This window comes from Cibotium barometz, chromosome 2 (genome assembly GCF_041138505.1).
Source record: "Cibotium barometz isolate CiBa-2024 chromosome 2, ASM4113850v1, whole genome shotgun sequence".
Lineage (NCBI taxonomy): Eukaryota > Viridiplantae > Streptophyta > Polypodiopsida > Cyatheales > Cibotiaceae > Cibotium > Cibotium barometz.
Genome location: NC_141047.1, coordinates 51,691,369 through 51,714,041, shown reverse-complemented (window position 1 = coordinate 51,714,041; position 22,673 = coordinate 51,691,369). Strand labels below are relative to the sequence as shown.

Here is a 22,673-nt window from a genome sequence, read left to right as displayed (position 1 = left end):
TCTGTGTGTCAGATTGTGCTAGGACTAGGAGGCCAATTTTTCCCTCTTTAGGAGGCTTTTTCCCCCGACCATCTGACCCTCTTATCCACATTTTAGGGAATACTTACCTTTTGTACTTAGTACACATTTCGTGATCAAGCATTCTATATTGAGTTGTGTGCTCTCTTCCCTCACACTTCTCTGCATCTCCACGATTGTGTGTGTGTGTGTGTGTGTGTGTGTGTGTGTGTGTGTGTGTGTGTGTGTGTGTGTGTGCGTGCATTGCTGCTGCTGCTCCTGCATCCCCGACCCCAACACTGCAAACTGCCTTGAAACTGACGCTAAACCCTTTGTACTTGCGTTTTGCTGCAAGGAAGGCTGCAAACTGCTGCATTTTTGGGGCTGCCTTATGTGTGTTTTCTCTTGCTGCAGATGGGCGCCAGGAACCATCCCACAGGGCTCTGCGTTTTGCTCCCAATGACCACCTACGGCTGTGTGTTAATGCTGAACTGTTGTAGCTGAACTGGCTGCCCTTTTGGTGCTTGCGCTTTGTGCTCTAGATGGCTGAGAAAAAGACCACAAGACAAGGCTTTGGCTGGATCACTGTATGGACCAGCCCTTGGTCCCTTATATAGGGTATAGATAGCCTCTAGGGTTAGCCCCAGATTGCCTGGAAAAGGGTGCCTGGTAGGCACCTGCTTTTCTGACAACCCTAGCCCCCCTGAAATGGGCGCCTGCCCAGGGTCCAAGTGTCCAGTCTAGCTTGTACAATCATTACAACTTGCAAAAAAGGTTACATAGACTTGTGCCACGGGCACAACGGGACTAAATTGACTTGCATGGCACCTAGCAACTTGTCCCTTGGACTAGGGCTCACAATGCTCAAGGCCCATCAGAAAAGGGATTCTCTGTCCTAGATGAAGGACAATGTCCATGTAGCACCCTAGACAGATGGTGCAATGACACTTAGGATCAAGGTGCAGCACATGTGTAGTTGAACAATGTCCATCCAACTAGTATGGTTAATTTCCTTTCTACTGAGGCAAAGGGTGGGGACATCCAAACCATACTGAAATGACGGTAATCTGTTAATGCTTATCCCAACCATCATGTAACTCTTGAATCTGTGGTGCAGACCTCTCCCAAGGCACGGAAGATGCACGTGCAATGTAACATAGTCCAATCAGCTGCAACTTCAGCCATGCTAATTTCATGCATAATGGAGTTTCTTATTATAGACAAAAAAGAAGTAAAAGTATGACAGTACATTCAGTCTACATTGCAGATGCATTTAGTCTACACCGCAGATCAAAGTGAATAGTCAAAATTGAATGTGGAAAAGATATATTTCTCCATGCTTCTTGTATTTCAATATTTCAATGTCCTGTGCTTGCCAATTTCACTTTTCAATTATTTCTTTGGAGGCTTCTACGAAATCAGGCTAGAAAAGTACGATGCTAGACAACAGGCTCGTTCACTAGTGTTTTTGAGAGATTTCAGAAGCATCATGATTTGTAGTTTCTGGCTCCCTACTTAATCCTTCCTGGCATTATCTCTTCAGAGGCACAGTCTACTACAAGATCCGAGTCCAGTATCACTGCTTCTTCAAAGATTATTCAAAGATGATTTGGACCACTAACTCATTTCATAGCCTACCCTGACTTGAAATGTGAGGGCCTCTTTCTTCTTGATGAGAGAAGACATAGTGATAGACGACTTAGTATCAGAGGGGTTACTCAACATTCCCAAAATTTGTAACATCCTTTTAGCAGGCTAGAGAAGACAGCAGAACAAGGGAAGATTTTACTTTATACAGAAGGGCTTGTTCTAGGATATCTCAGGATAATATACATGGGTGCACTCACTAGAGACCTTCATCACCCCTCCCCCGCAGCTGCTGGATGTCGTGGAGTACTCTATGCTTAGTTTTTTGCCTTATGCTGGCTGAAGGGTTTATTACAGATTTTAACTTGTTTGGTGCTATTACAGGTTATAGCAGAGAAAGGTGGGCAGCTGTTATTGACAACATTGGCATTTTGTCTTTTGGTGAGTTTGCCATATATTTTCCATGTGTAGTTTCTCTCTAAAGGAAATTAGATGCCATTACAAGTTCAATTCATACACAAGGATAGATGGCTTTGAGTCTGACTTTGATGTTTTCTCTTAAGTTTCAAGGTTTTTTGCTAATCTAAGTAGGCTGCTAGGTGAGCATGAACAGTTTTTGACTAATGATTTGGAGTCAGTAGGATGGGTTTGAGAGTTTCGTGGAGTATGGATAAATCAGGGCTGATGAGATTACCACTTTCTTCTTTGGAGTATGATGCACTGGGTGCCATTATAATTGGATCATGCTTGCATTATAGTATCAGTTTTGTGCCACACTGAAGAGGCATCTTCATACATTTGAGGATAAGGTGTAGGGACAAGAGGCAGATCTAGCTTCGTCAAGTATTCTGTTTGGTAAATTAAGATGCTCTTCACAGATTATCTCTAAAAAGGAAAACAAGGAAATGAGAACGAGTGTTGCTCAGCTTTATTGAGAAGGCGAACATTTCTCATCCAAAAAGAGGATGATACTAGGAAGGGCTAAAATTTTGGTGAAATAGCTGTTAAATGTAGTTAGGGTTTATGGAGCATCCTTCAGGGGACATCAGAGTGCATACATATAGTGTTTATATTTATGGGCATGTGAACAGTCTCTTAATTAAGTGTAAGGTTAGTGTGAATACATTTTAGTGCACTCACTTTGAGGCTAGGTCCAGCGGTGCCTATATAAAGGACCTTCATGTAACATTATTTATAAGTGCAATCAAGCTGAAGCAAGTTCCCTTGTGCTCTATCTCTCTCTCTCAAGGAGGCCTAGAGGATCTTCCAGGATCATCGCCTTCCAACTCCGATTACTTCACCCAGCACCTGGCACACCTATGCCACCTCTCTCTACCGTGTCCCCGAGCAGCCACCTCTCCCCCATCCACCCGAACCTCGTCCCCCACGCTCTTCCTTCTTTCACCTCAGCATGGTGAGAGATGCTATTGATAGGATGCAGACTGGGAGAGCACAGGATCATGATGGACTCCTCACCGAGCATTTCTCCCATGCTAGATACACGCTAGCCCCTTTATTGGTTCACATGTTTAAGAGGGCTTTATGTGAAGGCTTCCCCGTCAGCTGGTCATCGAATACTGTTGTACCTATCTTGAAAGCAGGTGACCCCATGGACCCCAACAACTATAGGACTATCATGATTGGTCACACCTTGGCCAAGATTTATGAGATTGCAGGATATGGGGGTGCCAACAAAGATGCTGTGGGGGATCATTACACTCTATGAGTCAGTCTCACAGGCAGAGTACGGGCTCCAGAAGGTGACTCAGAGATCATACACAACACTATCAGGGTGAAGCAAGGCTGCCCCTTGTCTCCTACTCTATTTGGTCTATACATTGACGAGATCTCGGATTACATAGACAGACAGGGAGGACCAAGATCACATTTGGCAGGAGTCCTGATACCGATCCTCTTGTATGCAGATGATATTGTTCTTATTTGTGATTCACGAGAGGGGCTGCAGAGGCATTTGGATGCATTATAGGCCTTTTGCGAGGACCGAGACCTTACTGTGAACCTTGGAAAGACCAAGGTCATGATCTTTAACACCTCCTCACAGTGGATAAGTAGATCTACAGTATAGTTTACATACTGTGGAGAGCCTGTGGAGTATGTTACAGTGGATAAGTAGATCTACAGTATAGTTTACATACAGTGGAGAGCCTGTGGAGTATGTTACCTTGTATGTATACCTTGGGATCACTTTTGCTGGACCTCAGTTCTCGATGCGGAAGGCGGCCGACGCTAGATTGATGAGGGGATATGCAGCTCTTGGCTCGCTAGAGAGGCAATGCTCACAGATACAGTTTCAGGAGCCGAGGACGAAGCTTTGGCTATTTGATACTCTAGTTACACCTGCACTACTGTATTGTGCCCCCATTTGGGGTCCTAGCTTATACCATAGGAGGAGACACAGGAGAGAGCCGGCCGAGACAGATATAGAGGAGGTATATGATGGGTGGAAGCCGATGGAGAGGCCCCTAGTGGTGATGATCTGACGCATGATTAGGAGTAAACCATCAGTGCCACATGAGATTGTGCGGGCAGAGATGGGGGCTGCACTGATAGTGACAGAGGCTCTATTCGAGACAGTGACATACTGGCATAGGCTATGGGAGCTTCCACTTGATAGATACCCCCGGCTAGCCCTGGAGTCCTCGAGACAGTTGACACTTGAGAGAGACACAGAGTGCTGGTATGCACAGGTAGGCACTTGGTTTGGCATGCACGGTATGCAGATGGAGGCACTCCCCCCCTTCCAGTACAGCATAGAGGCCCCATCATTTGCTCTCAGCCGCGCAGAGCGGAACACGGTTATCAGGAAGGACATTGTCAGACTAGATACTCTGAGGACATGGAGTTCACCTAGTTGTCCACTGGGGACAAAGATGGCCTTCTACAGAGATCACCTCCTATGCCTGATAGAGGATGGGTTCATCATCCGTCCACGCTACATGGACATACACCTATCCTTTGAGGTGAGATGTGCGATCGGCCAGATCCACACCTCGTCCCACCAGCTGAGAGTGGAGACTGCCAGATATGGGCCTAGGGCGGCCGCACCAGAGGACAGGATATGCCAGCTCTGTCACACAGAGCCCGAGACAGAGGACCATTACATATGCCGATGCCCCGTGTACTATGAGATTCGAGGGAGGTTCCACTGCCTCTTCCGAGCTGGGTTCGGACCACTTTCCAAGATCATGGACTTCCCGGATCAGAGATGCTTGGGACTTTTTCTTCTAGAGCTCCATAGACACAGGAGTCCTTAGTGAGATCCAGATCAGCTGTACTTGCTCGAGGACCAGCACAGAGAGCTCTCACTGACTTCTTTCATACCAGCACTGCGAGGGCCGATCCACCCATCATACCCAGACCATAGGCTAGTATAGGAGCTCGATCGAGAGGTGTGACACTTGACAGAGCCACTAAGTTATGCAGAGCTTGACGCCCCAGACCCCATGGCCCTCGCCCACGGCCACGCCACCACAGGAAGATCCGGGCCATCATCTCCCATCATCGCAGGACCTTCTCGCGCCAGCTCAGTTTTACCACCTTGAGCACCATGTCATAGCGGGCCATGAGGGATGTATTAGGGTGATATGAGAGCTCTCTGCTCATGTACCTAGATCAGGTTTTAAAGTTCTAGATTTTTGTTATCTTTCTTTATTACTATTTTGTACCCAGGATTATGTACCTCATGGATATGATGTAACCTTTTGGTCTCATAGGTCATTTTGGCCTTTTGAAGACATTAATACAACTTTCTTTCTTTCTTTCTTTCTCTCTTGTGCAAGCGTGTGTGTGTTAATGCAATCAAGTGTTTCTCTCTCCTCTTCTCTCCCATAGCCGTGCGTTTTACTAACATGGTATTAGAGCTAAGCAAGCTCGATGGATCCAACTAACCATTGTGGAAAGTAAAGGTCCGGAGTCAACTTGTTGCTTGCAAGCTGTGGAAAATTGTTGAAGGCAAGGAGTTGAAACCAAGAGGGCCAGAGCAGAGTCTCACATTGAGGTTGAGAAGGAGACTTATCATTGAGGATGATGAAGGTGCTATTGATGAAGAAGAAGTAGTTGACCCATAGTTCATTGCAAATTGGGAGGAGCGTGATACTCAAGCCTTTGCCTTGATTATAATGACCACTGTGATTCCGCTCATTCAAACGGTGGAGTCATCTGTTGAGTTGTGGAGGATTTTGCAAGAGCCTCACCAGGGTGATCAATTTGGAAAGCCATTTATATTGTTTGTCTCTCAATGAAGGTAACTCTGTCGTTTCTTACATTACTCAGGTGAAGGACTTGCGGAACAAGCTAGTGACCATTGATTCCAAAGTTGACAGTACATAGTTGGCACATATGCTCTTGAGCAAGTTGCCTCCTCCTTATTGTAGTTTTGTCACTTCTTTGACAATTGGGCATAGGGTTAAGCCTCTTGATTTTGAGGAGGTCTAAGCACTGCTACTTGAAGAAGAGATGAGGAACAAAAGGTTTAAAGGTAAAGTGTTGGTATTGTGATAAGAATGGCCACACCATGAAGGTCTCTAAGGTAAAGAAAAAGTACTAGGGCCAGCGTAAAGCAAAGAAGGCAGCGTCTAGTTCTTCATTAGATGACGACACTAAGGCTTCAGAGGTAGTTGCTAGTGCGGTGGTAGCTACTGTGTTGACTTCGGCGGATGCAATGGCATTTGTCAATGGTGACTGGTCCCTCTAGTTTTGAGCTGGCCTTTTCATCTCTTTGGATCTTGGATGGGGGCAACGTTAGAGTGCACAATGGTGTTGAGGAGATCTAGGGTAGCAACATCCGGATTGGTCATGGGTCGCTCCCAAAGGACCGGTCATTGTCTTCTTTGGAGGCCTGGAGCTGTTCATCATGATCTAAGGTAGTAGGTCAGATGCGTATAGCTTATTTGGGAGATGTAGTGCAATGAGGCATGAACTCTAGAGTAGAGGGATTTTTTTTTTCACTTCTACGGCATCATTGGTCGTGGAGATGAGAGGGAGTTTTGAATGTAGGGTTTACGGTGAATCTCCACTTGTGAGCCTCCTTGAGGGGACATCGGAGTGTATACGTATAGTGTTATATTTATGGGCATGTGAACTATCTCGTAATTAAGTGTAAGGTTAGTGTGAATACATTATAGTGCACTCACTTTGAGGCTAAGTCTAGCGCCTATATAAGGACCCTCATGTAACATTATTTATAAGTGCAATCAAGCTGAAGCAAGTTCCTCGGCAGAGACGACCAGGACCTCCACTACCCCCTCAGCGAGCCAGACGTCCCATCGACGTCCTTCAAGAGGAGTCACCCTTGATAGAGCCATAGCACTTTGTCGAGCGAGACGCCCACGCTTACTGGGACCTCGTCCATGGCCGCTTCATCACCGGTGGATTAGAGCCATCATCACCGCCACAGGAGACGACTGCCCCGCCACTTTAGTTTCTCTATCTTACAGCACCCCATGAGAGAGATACTGAGATGAGCAGATTACAAGTTGTAGATATTATACACTTTTGTTGTACCGCAGTAGGAGTATTTTCCTTTCATAGCTGTTTAGGACTGTTTTAGGACTTTTTTAGTCCTTTTTGTCTTGCTTTTGATGAGGCACCATCAGCTGTGTACTATGTTTTGGTCTCATAGGCCACTTTGGCCTTTCCCAGACGTTAATATATCTTTCTTTCTTTCTCTTTCTCTCTCTCTCTCTCTTCGCTGCCTGCTCTGCGCCCACCCCCTCTCCCACTTTCTCTCTCTGCGCCCACCCTTCCTCAGCTGTTCCGCCTCCCTGTTCCCACGCTTTCTCTCTCTTCGCTGCCTGCTCTGCGCCCACCCTTTCTCAGCTATTCCGCCTCCCTGTTCCCACCCACCCTGTTCCCACGCTTTCTCTCTCTTCGCTGCCTGCTCTGCGCCTACCCTTTCTCAGCTGTTCCGCCTCCCTGTTCCCACCCACCCTTCCTTGTTCCCACGCTTTCTCTCTCTTCGCTGCCTGCTCTGCGCCCACCCTTTCTCAGCTGTTCCGCCTCCCTGTTCCCACCCACCCTGTTCCCACGCTTTCTCTCTCTTCGCTGCCTGCTTTGCGCCCCCCCTGTTCCCACCCACCCTTCCTCAGGCCCCCAAGGCAGCAACATAATTCTCTCTCTCTGCTGAATCTCCTCTCTTTCCCTTTCCCCTGCATGACTTGACCCCCCCCCCCCCCTCCCTGTTGCTGCTGTTTCGTGCTGCTGCCATGGATTAATTTTTAGTCCATTGGCTGTGGGAAGTTCTGCAAAAAGTCATGGCCAAGACCGGGTTTAAAGAGGAGCTAGGACAAGCTCGGCACAATTATCAAAGAAAACAAGAAGATGGTCGACTCTTCCGTTACCGCAATCATAAACCGCCTCTCCAAACTCGAGAAGGGATTTGACAAAATCCAAGAGCTCGAAGAGAGATCTTCCAAGCAAGAGGCTGAGATTTCAGCCTTAAAGGAGGAACTAGTGGAGGCCAAACTGCATGCTAAAAGTCAAGCGGCTGAAATCTCAGCCCTCAAAAAGGAGTTGGAAGCCACTTCAAAAAGCAAGCTTGAGGATGGAGAATTTCAGCCCTCCTTGATTGAAGAGCTGAATACCATCAAGGAACAAATGAGGATCATTCGAGAGGAGGAGGAGCAACATAAAGAGAAGACATCTTCATGGGTGGAGGTGATCACAAAGACACAAAAGAAGATGGACGAGGCCGAGAAATGGATTGAGGTCGCCAAGAAAGGGAAAGGTAAAGAATCGCCACCCATCCCCACTCCCACCATCATCAACATGACCCTTGAAGAGGAGCAAAGGAGGAAGACCCGGGCCTTACATGTACGAGTGTCCGGTCTAAAAGACCGTGATGATGCGGAAGGGGAAACCAAGGAGCTCTTCTCTATGATGGGCATTGAAGCCACACACACAAAGGCATGGAGAGTGGGAAAGAAGAGGGAAGGTAGTGGCGAATCTTCTTCTAAGGAGAGAGCACTTATCATTCGTTTCCCCTCCATGGAAGCGAAGAAGGACTTCTTGAAGAGACGTCCTACACTCAAGCAAACGGGAATATTTCTTGGAGATGACCTCACACTCTCGCAACTTGCCCACATGAAAGAAGTTATGCCCGAGATAAGGGCAGCCCGAGAGAAAGGGAAAGTGGCCTTCTATAGAGATGGTAGAGTGGTGATTATGGAGAGGCGCTCTTCATGACGGCGCGAGACCTATGGGACCACACTCAAAGTTGCTACTTGGAATTGTAATGGATCTCTACGCCTTGATGTAGGGGCTTTTGAGGATAGTTTCACTGGGAGGGACATCATCTTCTACTGTGAGACGCATCAGGCTCCTGGACAGTCCATGCCACATGTTAGTGGATACCGATGGGAGACAGCTTGTAGACATGAGACTCGTTCAGAGCATAGAGGACGGGGCTCAGGAGGAGTGGCAGTATTGTTTAGAGAGGAGCTACAACCACTGATACATATAGTCCGCAGAGATGAGCAGGCTAGGTACATGTGGGTTAGACTGAGGGCAGAGACCGGCAGATATCTCTACATTGCTATATGCTATTTTGCTCCTAGTACATCATTGTATGCATCACCTAGCGGGCAGCCTCCCTTTTCTATTTTGGATGATGACATTTGGGAGTTCTCCAGGGATGGTGACATCATTCTCTTGGGGGACTTCAATGCCAGGACCGCCCATAGCCAGACAGTATTTTATGATACCTCAGAGGAGATGTTGAGGGAGCTTGATGTTAGGGATATGGGCCTATCTAGACTCTCACAGGATGAGGAACATACAGTGTATGGGCGGTATTTGATAGACATGGGGACTGCACATGGATTGGCCATCCTGAATGGCCTACAGAGATTCCCGACATCGGGCGGTTTCACTAGCTTTCCACATCGGCATGGTGCTAGTACAGTGGACTATGTTATGGCTCAGCCCAGTCTCATTCCCTCTTTTCAGGATTTTATGGTAGGCACTAGGCCGGTTGGAATAGCAGTGGATCATGCTATCTTGTCCTTCACTCTCACATTTCAGTTCAGCACCGCTCCATTGGGACAGGTCTCCACACACACTCGTTATACCTTTACGAGGGAGACTGACACCGTATACACGGATGAGATATACAGACGCCTATGTGCCGAGGAGCCGGGACGGCCATTAGATGAGCTCACTCAGATATTGATAGAGACGCTTCATGCTGCAGCATCAGAGGCATATCCCCATAGTCAGCCTACACAGAGACGATCTGGGAACATGCCCCAGAACAGTTGGTATGATGAGGAGTGCAGAGAGATGAGGATCAGATTACAGAGAGAGGTGCTCATGGGTGTTACCACTCACAGACAGTCACGGATTACCTTCCGGCACCTAGTGCGACGGAAGAAGAGGGCTTATCTTGCTCAGTTAGAGAGGGATTTGTACCAGTTGTTTATGAGTCAGGACTCAGGCGAGGCATGGAGACTATTCCATGAGCATTCACCATCACCAGCCATTACCTCCACAGAGATTTGGGGTGAGTATGCAGCATCCCTGTACACAGCACCAGGACAGCCGCCCCTGCCAGACCCATCGGAGCCATGCCCAGAGACGTGTGCTTTCTTTACTGCTGAGATGGTAAGGAAAGCTATTGACAGGATGAGGACTGGGAGAGCATATGATCATGATGGTTTGGTAGCAGAGCACTTTATTCATGCCAGAGATATGCTTGCAGAGCTTATTGCTATGATGTTTAACCGAGCCATGTGTGAGGGTTTTCCTGAGACTTGGAATATGTCCACGATTGTGCCCATCTTCAAGTCAGGGGATCCTATGCTTCCTGGGAATTATCGTACCATCATGATTGGTCACACATTGGCTAGATTATATGCATCTATTCTTGAGCAGGAGTTGAGTAGATGGGCAGAGAGAGAGGGCATACGTGCATCAGGGCAGGCAGGGTTCAGGAGAGGTTTCTCCACTCTTGACCATATCTTGACACTCAGAGCTATTATTGAGGAGGGCAGATTATATGGCAGGAGGATTTACTGTTGCTTTGTGGATTTCCGCAAAGCTTTTGACACGGTACCGAGAGCCACACTGATGCGCAGACTACAGGAGATGGGAGTGCCCACAGAGCTGATTTGGGGAATCATGGCTTTATACAGGACAGTTGTGGGGCAGGTACGTACTACCCAGGGTGTATCTGAGATGGTTCACTCCACTATTGGGGTGAAACAGGGCTGCCCCCTTTCCCCCACCTTATTTGGAATGTATGTGGATGAGGTTTCGTACTATGTAGAGCGGGAGGGTGACAGAGGAGCACAGCTAGCAGGGACATGGATTCCGCTGTTATTGTATGCTGATGATATTGTGCTGATCTCAGATTCTCCAGAGGGGATGCAGCGTCATTTGGATGCATTGCACATGTTTGCAGAGGACAGTGGATTGTCTGTTAACCTTGGTAAAACCAAGGTGATGGTGTTTAACACCACAGCACAGTGGGTTAGGAGGTCAATGCCCACCTTTACATATGGTCAGGAGACAGTGGAGTATACAGATGCATATACTTACCTTGGTGTGGTTTTTAGTGGCCCACTATTTTCCTTGAGGAGAGCAGCGGAGACCAGATTGACCAGAGCTTATGCAGCATTGGGGAGACTAGAGAGGATGTGTTCGCAGGTTCAGTTTCAGGAACCTCGAACAAAGCTCTGGCTCTTTGACACTTTGGTCACTTCAGCCATGCTGTATGGAGTGGAGATATGGGGACCCTCAGTGGATCACCACAGCCGAGCTGGTAGCACTGATGGATGGAGACGTATGGAGAGGTCCTTGGTTTCTATGATTTCCCGGATGATTAGGGCCAAGGCCTCCGTACCACATGATATTATCCGTGCAGAGATGGCTGCCCCCCCATTGGTAGTAGAGGCACTCACTCGATCAGTCTCCTTTATACATAGCACTTGGGCTCTCCCTAGAGACAGATATGCTCGCTTAGCCCTGGAGTCTTCACGACAGTTGGCATCACAGGGAGACGGATCATGTTGGTATGCACAGATGACAGCTTGGTTCCAACTGCATGGCTTTAGTATGGACAGGCTACCTCCATTTCAGTACTCCCTGGATGCACCCTCCCTCTCTCTCACACGGGCAGAGATTACCAAACTTATCAGGCAAGACTTGACTCAGCTGGACACTAGGAGGACATGGATACAGCCGACACACGAGCTTGGTACGAAGATGGCTTTCTATAGAGATCATCTTCTCCAGCTCACGGAGGATGGGTTTGTGATTAGACCCAGCTACATGGATACTCATCTTTCTCATGGGGTACGGTGTGCTATTGGTCAGATGCGCACATCCTCACACCAGCTAGAGATTGAGACTGGCAGATTCAGAGGAGTACCAGCTGAGGCCAGGATCTGTCAGCTGTGCCAGATGGAGCCAGAGACAGAGTTACATTACATATGTCACTGTCCGGTATATTATGAGATACGAGGCCGTTTTCACTGCCTGTTCAGAGAGGGCTTTGGACCACTTTCTAGAGTCATGAGATACCAGGATCAGAGATGCCTCGGATTGTACTTGCTAGAGCTGCGTAGACATAGAGAGGGTCTCCTGAGAGGGAGGGGATCAGAGAGGGAGAGACACCTACAGAGGCAGATTACAGACTTCTTTCGACCAGAGATTGAGCAGTCAGGTCAGCAGGCATTGCAGCTAGCCCCAGAGTACAGCAGCACACCAGAGGTACACTGATTGATCGGGCTATTGAGCTGGGGCGGTCCAGGCGCCCCAAGATGAGAGGTCCATCTCGACACCGGCGGAGACTACAACAGAGGATCAGGACCATACTAGCACGGCATGGGAGACGTCCAGTCAGAGTACTCACCATGGAGGACATTGAGGATATCCGCCATCGATCGATGAGAGACATCTTTGGATAGTGATGTGTATGATGCTTACCTTTGTTGCTGGAGTTTTCCTCCCACATGTTATCCATTAGGAGCTCCTGGTACCGTACTTTTCCTCATAGTTGTTTGAGTTTCAGTTAGTTGTTTAATTGTTTTTAGCTTTCCTTACACAGACATTGTATCAGATCCACCAATTGTTGTAACCTTTTTGGTCTCATAGGTCATTTTGGCCTTTTGAAGACGTTAATATATCATTTCATTTCATTTCATTTCTCTCTCGTGCAAGTTTGTGTGTTCATGCAATCAAGTGTTTCTTTCTCTCTCTCTCTCTCTCTCTCTCTCTCTCTCTCTCTCTCTTCGCCTCCTTCGCTCCTTCGCTTCTCCTTCGCTTCGCCTCCTTCGCTTCGCCTGACCCAGCCGACTCAGCTTCACCTCGCCGCTTCGCTTCGCCTCCTCGCCGCTTCGCTTCGCCTGACCCTTCCGCCTCCCGTGTAGCCGCCGCGCCTTTCCTGCACGCTGCCCACCGTGCGACTGTTGCACGATTGCTGTGCGCCCCCCAGCTGGTCGGCTCCACCCTCCGCCAATTCCCCCTCTCTTCGCTTCTCTCTGTTCACTCGCTTCTCTCTGTTCGCTTCGCTTCTCTCACTCGGCCCCCACATGCTCTTCGCTTCTCTCTGCTCGCCCCAAAAGGACTCGGCCATCTCTCTCTCTCTCCTCGTAGCCCCCTTTCGCCACTCTCTCTCTCTCTCTCTCTCTCTCCCCCCCCCCCCCCCCGCTTGCTTCCCTCTCCCGCATGCTGCCTATCTTTCTCTCTCTTCGCAACAGCCCCCTCTGGCCTCTCTCCTTGTGGGAAGTGTTGCAAACACGCACAGAGCTCTTCCTATGGCCAAGGGTTAATTAATTTTTAACCCGAAACCAGCCTTTTTCAGCCCAAGACAAGATGGAGAGGATCGACATTGAAGACCTGATCAAGGCAGCCATCCAATTTACAAGAAAGAGACGGACAATGCAATTAATATGGTCAACCGGAGCCTTCTTCACAAAGTCAAGAAGCTTGAAGCGCGGATAGCAGCCCAAGATGCAGAGATCGCAAATCTCAAGGGGGAGATAGAAGAAGCACGTGCTCAACATAAGCTCGAGGAAGGTGAAATTCAGCCCGTCATGATGGAGGAGCTGAACACCATCAAGGCCCAAGTGAGAACACTTCAAGAGGGAGAAGAAAAGAAGGCCCGGGAGACCTCCTCGTGGGTGGAGGTGCTCACGAAGGCACAAAAGCAAGTAGATGAAACCGAGAAATGGATAGAAGTTGTCAAGAAAGGTAAGAACAAGGAGGCCGAAAGCACATCTACCTCGAAGATTATCAACCTAACCATTGAGGAGGAACAAAGAAGAAAGACAAGGGAACTTCATGTGCGGATCACGGGTCTTAAGGACGGTGACAATGTAGAGGAGGAAGCCAAAGATTTATTTGCGATTGGCCCCAGGCCCATCGGAGTTACGGTGGATCATGCACTTCTCTCCTTTACGGTGGATTTCTACTATGGTACCCGCCAGGTTGGGCAGTCCTCCTATCACCCGAGATATACCTTCTGTAGAGAGATTGATGGAGTATACACCGCAGAGATCTACAGCTTGTTGATTGCAGAGGATCCACAGAGGCCATTTGCAGAGCTCACACAGATCCTGACAAGGGCTTTACATACAGCTGCAGCGACGGCCTTCCCACACATGCAGCCCACAGTACGACCACGTCTTGGGAGCATGCCCCAGAATAGTTGGTATGATGATGATTGTAGGGAGCTCAGAGCCCGGCTACAGAGAGAGGTGGCCACAGGTGTTACTACATATAGACAGTCACGCATCATCTTCCGATCCCTCATTCGGCGGAAGAAGAGAGCATTCTTAGCTCGGTTGGAGAGAGACATCTATCAGTTGTTTTTGAGTCATGATTCTGGGGAGGAGGCCTGGTGATTGCTTAGAGTGCACCCCCCGCCTCCGGCCATTACCTCTCCAGATACATGGGGCGAGTATGCAGCCTCCCTCTACACACAGTACCAGAGCAACCACCACTACCGAACCCTCCAGAGCCTTGTCCACCCACTTCTACCTTCTTCACAGCAGAGATGGTGAGGAGGGCCATCAACAGATTGCATACTGGGAGGGCACAGGATCATGAGGGCATTGTAGCTGAGCATTTCATACATGCTAGAGATATGATTGCAGACTTGCTAGCTCATGTTTAATAGAGCCATGTGTGAGGGGTTTCCTGGGACTTGGAGTACTTCCATGATTGTGCCGGTACTCAAGTCTGGAGATCCGAGCGTGTCGACTAACTACCACACCATTATGATTGGTCACTCGTTGGCCAAGCTATATGCCTCTATTCTTGAGCAGGAGTTGAGCAGATGGGTAGAGAGACAAGGGGTCCGAGCTCAGGGACATGCCGGTTTCAGGAGGAGATTGTCTACTTTGGATCATATCTTTACCCTCACGGCTATCATTGAGGAAGGCAGAGCACATGGGAGGAGGATCTACTGTGGCTTTGTGGATTTCCGCAAGGCCTTTGACACAGTGCCCAGAGCTAGACTGATGCGCAGGCTGCAAGACTTGGGGGTTCCATGTGAGCTCATTTGGGGTATTATGGCACTTTATGAGACAGTAGTTGGGCAGGTGCGGACTTCAGAGGGTCTCTCCCAGTGAGTACACTCCACTATAGGGGTGAAAGAGGGCTGCCCGCTCTCTCCGACTCTATTTGGAATATACATTGATGAGATCTCTGATTATATTGGGACACGAGGGGGCAGAGGAGCCCAGTTGGCTGGCACTTGGATACCTCTGCTCTTATATGCTGATGATATTGTGCTTATAGCAGACTCACCAGAGGGTATGCAGAGGCACTTGGATACTTTACATGCTTATGCACAGGACAGTGGGCTCTCAGTTAACCTTGGTAAGACCAAGGTTATGTTGTTTAACACTACAGCTCAGTGGGTCTGGAGATCAGCGCCTATTTTCACATATGGACAGGGGACAGTGGAGTATGTTGATTCATACACATATCTTGGAGTGGTGTTCACTGGACCCACATTTTCCATGAGGGGGGCAGCAGAGGCCAGATTGACTAGAGGATATGCAGCACTAGGAGGTCTGGAGAGGATGTGCTTACAGGTACAATTTCAGGAGCCACGCACTAAGTTGTGGCTTTTTGACACGCTGGTCACATCGGCTATGCTATATGGAGTACAGATCTGGGAGCCTAGCCTAGATCGTCACAGTTGATCAGGACGCACATACGATGGATGGAGATCGATGGAGAGACCACTTGTGTCCATGATCTCCAGGATGATTCGGGCTAAGGCCTCGGTACTCCATGAGATTATCAGAGCCGAGATGGGAGCACCACCGATCGTAGTTGAGGCTCTTGCCAGATCAGTGTCCTTCATTCATAGCACCTGGGAGCTTCCCCGACACCGGTATGCACGACTTGCTTTAGAGTCCTCTCATTAGCTAGCCATGGAGGGAGACACTTCATGTTGGTATGCGCAGATAGCATCCTGGTTTGAGCTCCACGGGTTCAGTTTAGACAGACTTTCACCCTTCCAGTGAGGCACCCTCTCTCACCTTGACACATTCTGAGATTAGTAGAGTCATCAGACAGGATCTCATTCAGTTGGACACTAGGAGGACATGGCTAGAGCCCTCACAGGAGTTGGGGACGAAGATGGCTTTCTATAGAGACCATCTTCTCCGCACCACTGTTGTTGAAATGTCAAGCTCGTATACAGCTGGAGGATAGCACACGGGTGCTGACAGAGTGACAGTATGGTAGATGGATATCGTGTGGTGTGTTTATGACCGCGTCCAGCTGGTCATGTGTGGTGTGGACATTACATTAGGTTTACTTTGTAGTGTGGACATAACACTATGCTGAGTTCTCTTTTGTGTGTGTGAGAGAGATGATGACTATGGCTTCTCTCCTTCTTTATGATTGATGGATATGGATTAGGGTTTGCTTCTCTTGTGTGTGCTCTCTCCTCCTTATGTTTTTTATCATGGTATCAGAGCCTAGAGCTCATTAGTTGTGTTGTGAGAGTGAGTGAGAGAAGAGGGAAGAAGAAGAAGAAGCTGTGAAGATTTCCATTGAAGCTGTGGAGCAAAAGAAAGCTGTGGAGCTCACCTCGGTTACAGATCTGAAGCTTGGCCTAACTGGTAAGAGTAGCAAAACTCCCTTGAGCGGATTGCAGGTGCCAAAGAGCAGGTTCAGTGAAGATTGAAGTGCATAAAGCAAGCAATTTTTTTTTGTTTTGAAGCTTTCATGGAAAGCTTGTGAATGAATGTATTTTGGCACATGTATTTGGGGAAATGCAAGCAAAGAAGTGAAGGTCTCATGTATTTGGAAGGGCACATGTACTAGCAACTCAGGAGCAAATCATTCATGCAAAAATTGATGCATTTCAAGTGATGTGTGAAGGAAAAATTCTGGTTTTGTGAACTTCTGCAAAACAGAGAACATACCCCCCGTGGAGGATCGATTGCGAATGCTAGAGGAAAAATTGAGTCAAACCCTTCAAGCACATGTTAGCTTAGGTCATTGCTAAGGTGCTGGTGTAGTGAATGTGCAAATGCCCCATCCCTGGAGCCCTCTGGAGCAGGCGGCGCATTCTGGAGCAGGTTCTTGGACAGTTTGAAAAGTTTTTGGTCTAATTCACTCATTTGAACATCAAACTTGGTGCCTTAAAGCTTGGAGTGCTTAGCAAAAGTGTGATTAAGAGTTGTATTACATTTGGGGCAGCTCATGTGATGTATTTGGAGCTCATTGAAGTCATTTATCAGAGATTTGCAGGTTTGCAGAAGTTCTGTCCAGAAACAGAGTATTACTAATCAAAGCATTAATCCTTGTCTATATCAAATTAGACTAATTCCTTTGGTACAAGAAAGGAGCTATGAGTTGCTAAACTTTTGATTAAAAAAGTTTTGAATTTGGATGAGATTTGAAGAATCTATGAGCTTTTTAGTGACTGTTGGTCACTGACATATTTAGAAATAAGCAAACCAGAGAGTCACATTTTTGATTGTAGCTCACTCAACTTGAAGAATTTGGTCATTTCCTCTTAGGAGCACTTGGAGCAAAGTATTGGGAAGCTAAAGCATACATCAAACTTGGATTTCAACAACTTTTTGAAGGATTAAGGATCATTCTTTGATTGGCTTTTTACTGGTTCTCTGGCGAGAAAAAAACCAGAAAATTTCAACTAAACTTTTTTGAAGTGTAATGCCTTGGATGGTTCAGATACATGCATTGGAGAGTGTTTGGAGGTAAATGTGTATGCAAAACACATATTTGAAGCATTTTACAAAGGATTGAAGTCTTGGACAGCATTTGGAAGTGTGACATTACAGGGTACATTTAGTACATTGTTTCGAGTACAATCTGTAAGCAAACATGGGAGATGGTCCGATACAAATTGTTGGAGAGAAGCTTGACAGAACTAACTTTCAAGTGTGGAAGTTTCGAATGAAGAGTTTTTTGAAAGGCAAAGGTTTATGGAGTCTCGTGTCGGATGAAGACCCGGAGCCATTTTTACCTCCTCAACCAAATAATGCTCAGTTAGTGGCTCACAAGCAATGGGTAGAGCGGTCTTCGAAAGTGTTGCATTACTTTTCAATATGTGTAACAGATGCCTTGCTTATTCACATCCAAGATGCAGATACACCGAAAGAAGCATGGGATATATTGTGCCGAATGTATGAGGTAGACACTGGTGCAAGGAAGATACAACTAAAGCAACAGATTCACAGTGTAACACGAAGGAATAGGAGTATACATGAGTATGTTCAGGAAATCAAGGGTTATGCAGATTCACTATCATCAATTCATGCCCCAATGGATGATGATGATTTGGTTGCTTTCACATTGCATGGTTTAGGCCGGGAGTACAAATCTTTTGATACTTCCATCTCAGTAAGGTTGGGAGGAATGCAAGACTTTAATGAGCTTGTGTCATTGCTCATTGTGGAAGAATTAAAGCTTGGACTTGGTGGTATGAATATTACCGGTGGTGCATCCTCATCCAGTAATGATGAGCATGCAAGGAATCAGGCTTTTTACTCATCTAGAGGCTCTCGAGGCAGGGGGGAGATTTACCCCTCGAGGCCGTGGAGGACGTGGTTGGAATGACAGGTCTACTCAACCACAATCAAATCAGAATTTTCAGAATTCACAGTCATCATTTGGACCACGTGGAGGTCGTGGATTTCAATCCCATAGGGGGAGAGTTGGAACAGGTGCTCGTGGTAGAGGACGATGGCAAGGTTCTCAACAAAATTTGAATGGGATTGAATGTCACTATTGTGGCAAACTTGGACATATGGCAAAAGATTGTTACAAAAAGCAAAATGATGTCAGGAATGGAAGACCACAACATGGAAAGTATGCATCTACTAGTAACAATGATGGGAGTTCAAATCATCTTTTTGCAATGAAGCACATTATGGGGACAATGGATTCTCAGAATGCTGGAGATGAGTCATGGTATATGGATTCGGGTGCCTCAAACCACATGACATGTCATGGTGAGTGGTTTGAGAAGATGCAACCATTGGGTACAAACGGTTATGTGGTCACAGGAGATGATACTCAGCATCTTATAACACATGTTGGCAATGTGCCTTTGAGGATGCATGATGGAAATGTGAAGAATATGTCAGAAGTGCTATATGTACCATCCATTACAAAGAATTTGGCATCAGTATGCCAAATGGTTGAGCAAGGACTACAAGTAAGATTCAATGAGAATGGCTGTTTTGTGGAAGACTTTAAGCATGGCTGTAGATTGATTGCCAAGGGCAAGAAGGAAGGAAGGTTGTTCAAATTGGATGCAGGCATACCAGAATTGAGCTCAGCCATGTTTTCTAAAAGCAATGGGATTGTGCAAGACATTGATATGTGGCACAAAAGGATTGGACATGTCAATATACAGAGATTAAAGAACATGCAAACAAGAGGCATTGTCAGTGGATTGCCTAGATTCAAATATGATGGACATATGCATGTTTGTGAAGCCTGTCAGTTTGGAAAGCAGGCAAGGTTGAGGTTTCCTAGAGAAGGAAATATGAGTAACAGGCCACTTGAGATAGTACACAGTGATGTATGGGGTCCTGCACAAAACTCATCTATCAAAGGCAGTCTATACTATGTGACATTTATAGATGATTTCAGCAGGATGACATGGATATACTTTCTGAGAGAGAAGAGTGAAGTGTTGGAAAAGTTCATGGATTTCAAAGCTCTTGCAGAAAAGCAATATGGCTGTTGGATTAAATGTTTGAGAACAGATGGAGGTGGTGAATACACCTCAAAAGCTTTTGAGCATTTCTTGAGGAAGCATGGAATAAGAAGACAGTTGACTTGCAGGTATACACCTCAGCAGAATGGTGTGGCTGAGAGAAAGAATAGAGTCATATGTGAAGTGGCAAGGGCAATGCTCAATGAAAAGAACATGCCAGATTACTATTGGGCAGAAGCATGTGCTACTGCAGTGTATATACTGAACAAAACACCTACAGCAGCCATTCATGGAAGCACGCCAGAGATGCGGCTTACAGGTTACAGGCCAGACATTGGACATCTCAAAGTCTTTGAATGCGTAGCTTATGTACATGTGCCTGACGAAAGAAGAAGGAAGTTGGATCCTAAGGCAGAGAAATGTGTATTTGTTGGATATGCACAGGATCGAAAGGCATACAAATGTTATAACCCTCAAACTAAACAAGTGGTCATCTCACGAGATGTGGTGTTTAATGAGCTTGCTAGTTGGTACAAAGCAAAAGATGAGGGAGTCATTGAGTCACTTGAGGCAGATGAGGCAGTGAACTTGCCACAAGCAAGTTCTAGTTCTACTACTATGTCTGGGCCAGCAACAGAAGCTGAGAGTAGCAGTGTACGTCCATGGTCAGGACGTTTGAGGCATGAGAGTGTGAGCACTGGGAGTAGTGCTATGGATAAAGGTAAGAAGAAGGTCGAAGGAATTGGAATCACAGGTTATGAGTCATCTAGTTCAGAGAGTTTGGATGAGGAGCTCGGCATACCTGTTTTACGCATACCTGGTGCTAGGCAGGACAGATATGTGCCCCCACATGTTAGAGTTACAGGTGTACAGAGTGACCCGCATGCATTGCGGAGATCCCAGAGAGTCAGATATCCAGTTGAAAGATTGACATATCGAGATTTTGCTATGCACTATGCATACATGGCATCTATGGTGAAGCATGTGGAACCTACATGCTATACAGAGGCTATTGGAGAGCATGTATGGAAGAAAGCCATGGATGAAGAGATGGATGCTTTGGACAAAAATGATACATGGGAATTGGTTGAGTTACCGCAAGGAAAGAATGCAATTGGTTGCAAATGGGTGTATAAGGTAAAGTGCAAGTCAGATGGCAGCCTAGAGAGACATAAAGCAAGGCTGGTCGCTAAAGGATATGCACAAACTTATGGTCTTGATTATGATGAAACTTTCAGCCCAGTGGCTAAGATGGCTACTGTGAGGTCTATCATTGTACTAGCAGCACAAAAAGGTTGGGCTTTACATCAAATGGATGTAAAAAATGCTTTCTTGAATGGTGAACTACAAGAAGAGGTGTACATGGAATAGCCAGAAGGATATGTACATCCAGAATATCCTACTTTTGTTTGCAGGTTAAAGAAAGCAATATATGGTTTGAAGCAAGCACCTCGTGCTTGGAGTGACAAGATCAGCAGATATCTTGTCAGTATTGGATTTGTGGTTGGAAATGCAGACTCTTCACTTTATGTGAAGAAGACACATGATGGTATCGTAATGATAGTCATTTATGTTGATGATTTGATTATCACAGGTGATTGTGGGAAAGGCATTGATGAGGTTAAGGCCTCTTTATGCAAAGAGTTTGATATGAAAGACCTTGGTGATTTAAGGTTCTTTCTTGGCATTGAGGTGATAAGAACAAACAAGGGTATATGGCTGGTGCAAAGGCAATATGCACTTGACATGCTGGCAAAGTATGGTATGACAGCATGCAAACCAATGTTGACACCATTAGAGCAAAACATGAAGCTTAGGGCTGATTTGGGTGATGAGCTTGATGATATCACCATGTACAGAAAAATGGTTGGTAGCCTTATCTACATGACCATTACGAGGCCAGATCTCAGCTATGCAGTTGGTTTGGTAAGTCAGTTTATGCAGAGTCCTCGTAAACCTCACTTGGATGCTGTGAGACGTATTCTGAGATACGTCAAAACTACCGTGCATTATGGTCTTTTCTATGAGGCAAGAAAAGACATGCATGTCTATGGATATACAGATGCAGATTGGGCCGGTAGTGCATATGACAGGAGGTCTACCAGTGGCTATGTTTTCAGCCTTGGTAGTGGAGCTGTGAGTTGGAGCAGTAAAAAGCAACCTACAGTTGCTTTATCTACCACAGAGGCCGAGTATCGTGGAGCAGCCATAGTTGCATTTGAGGCTATGTGGTTGAAGAAGTTGCTAGATGATGTCAGGTTACAGAGTGATATGAGAGTTGTCATTCATTGTGACAACATGAGTAGTATTCAGCTTGCTAGCAACCCAGTTTATCATGCCAGGACCAAACATATTGAGGTCCACTATCATTTTCAGAGAGAAAGTGCTAGATGGGCATGTTGATTTGACATATGTACAGACAGATGAGCAGGTTGCAGATATCTTTACCAAAGCACTTGGTAAGGATAAGTTCGAGTATTTCCGTACTAGATTGGGAGTCCTAGAGATGGACATGTCGAGCTTGAGGGGGAGTGTTGAAATGTCAAGCTCGTATACAGCTGGAGGATAGCACATGGGTGCTGACAGAGTGACAGTATGGTAGATGGATATCGTGTGGTGTGTTTATGACCGCGTCCAGCTGGTCATGTGTGGTGTGGACATTACATTAGGTTTACTTTGTAGTGTGGACATAACACTATGCTGAGTTCTCTTTTGTGTGTGTGAGAGAGATGATGACTATGGCTTCTCTCCTTCTTTATGATTGATGGATATGGATTAGGGTTTGCTTCTCTTGTGTGTGCTCTCTCCTTCTTCTGTTTTTTATCAACTGTGAGGATGGCTTTATACTTAGACCGAGCTACATGGATACCCATCTGTCTCATGGATTGAGGTGCACCATTGGGCAGATCCG

General features: G+C 46.7%; 1 protein-coding gene across 1 annotated transcript in view; it reads left to right on the top strand.

Annotated features, from left to right (window-relative positions):
• Positions 1-22,673, top strand: part of FK (Ergosterol biosynthesis ERG4/ERG24 family) — a 162,185-nt gene that overhangs the window by 46,571 nt on the left and 92,941 nt on the right. The window contains exon 4 of the mRNA XM_086819123.1: positions 1,969-2,025. Within this exon, the coding sequence (XP_086675249.1) occupies positions 1,969-2,025 (57 nt within the window). The remainder of the gene's footprint in view (positions 1-1,968; positions 2,026-22,673) is intronic.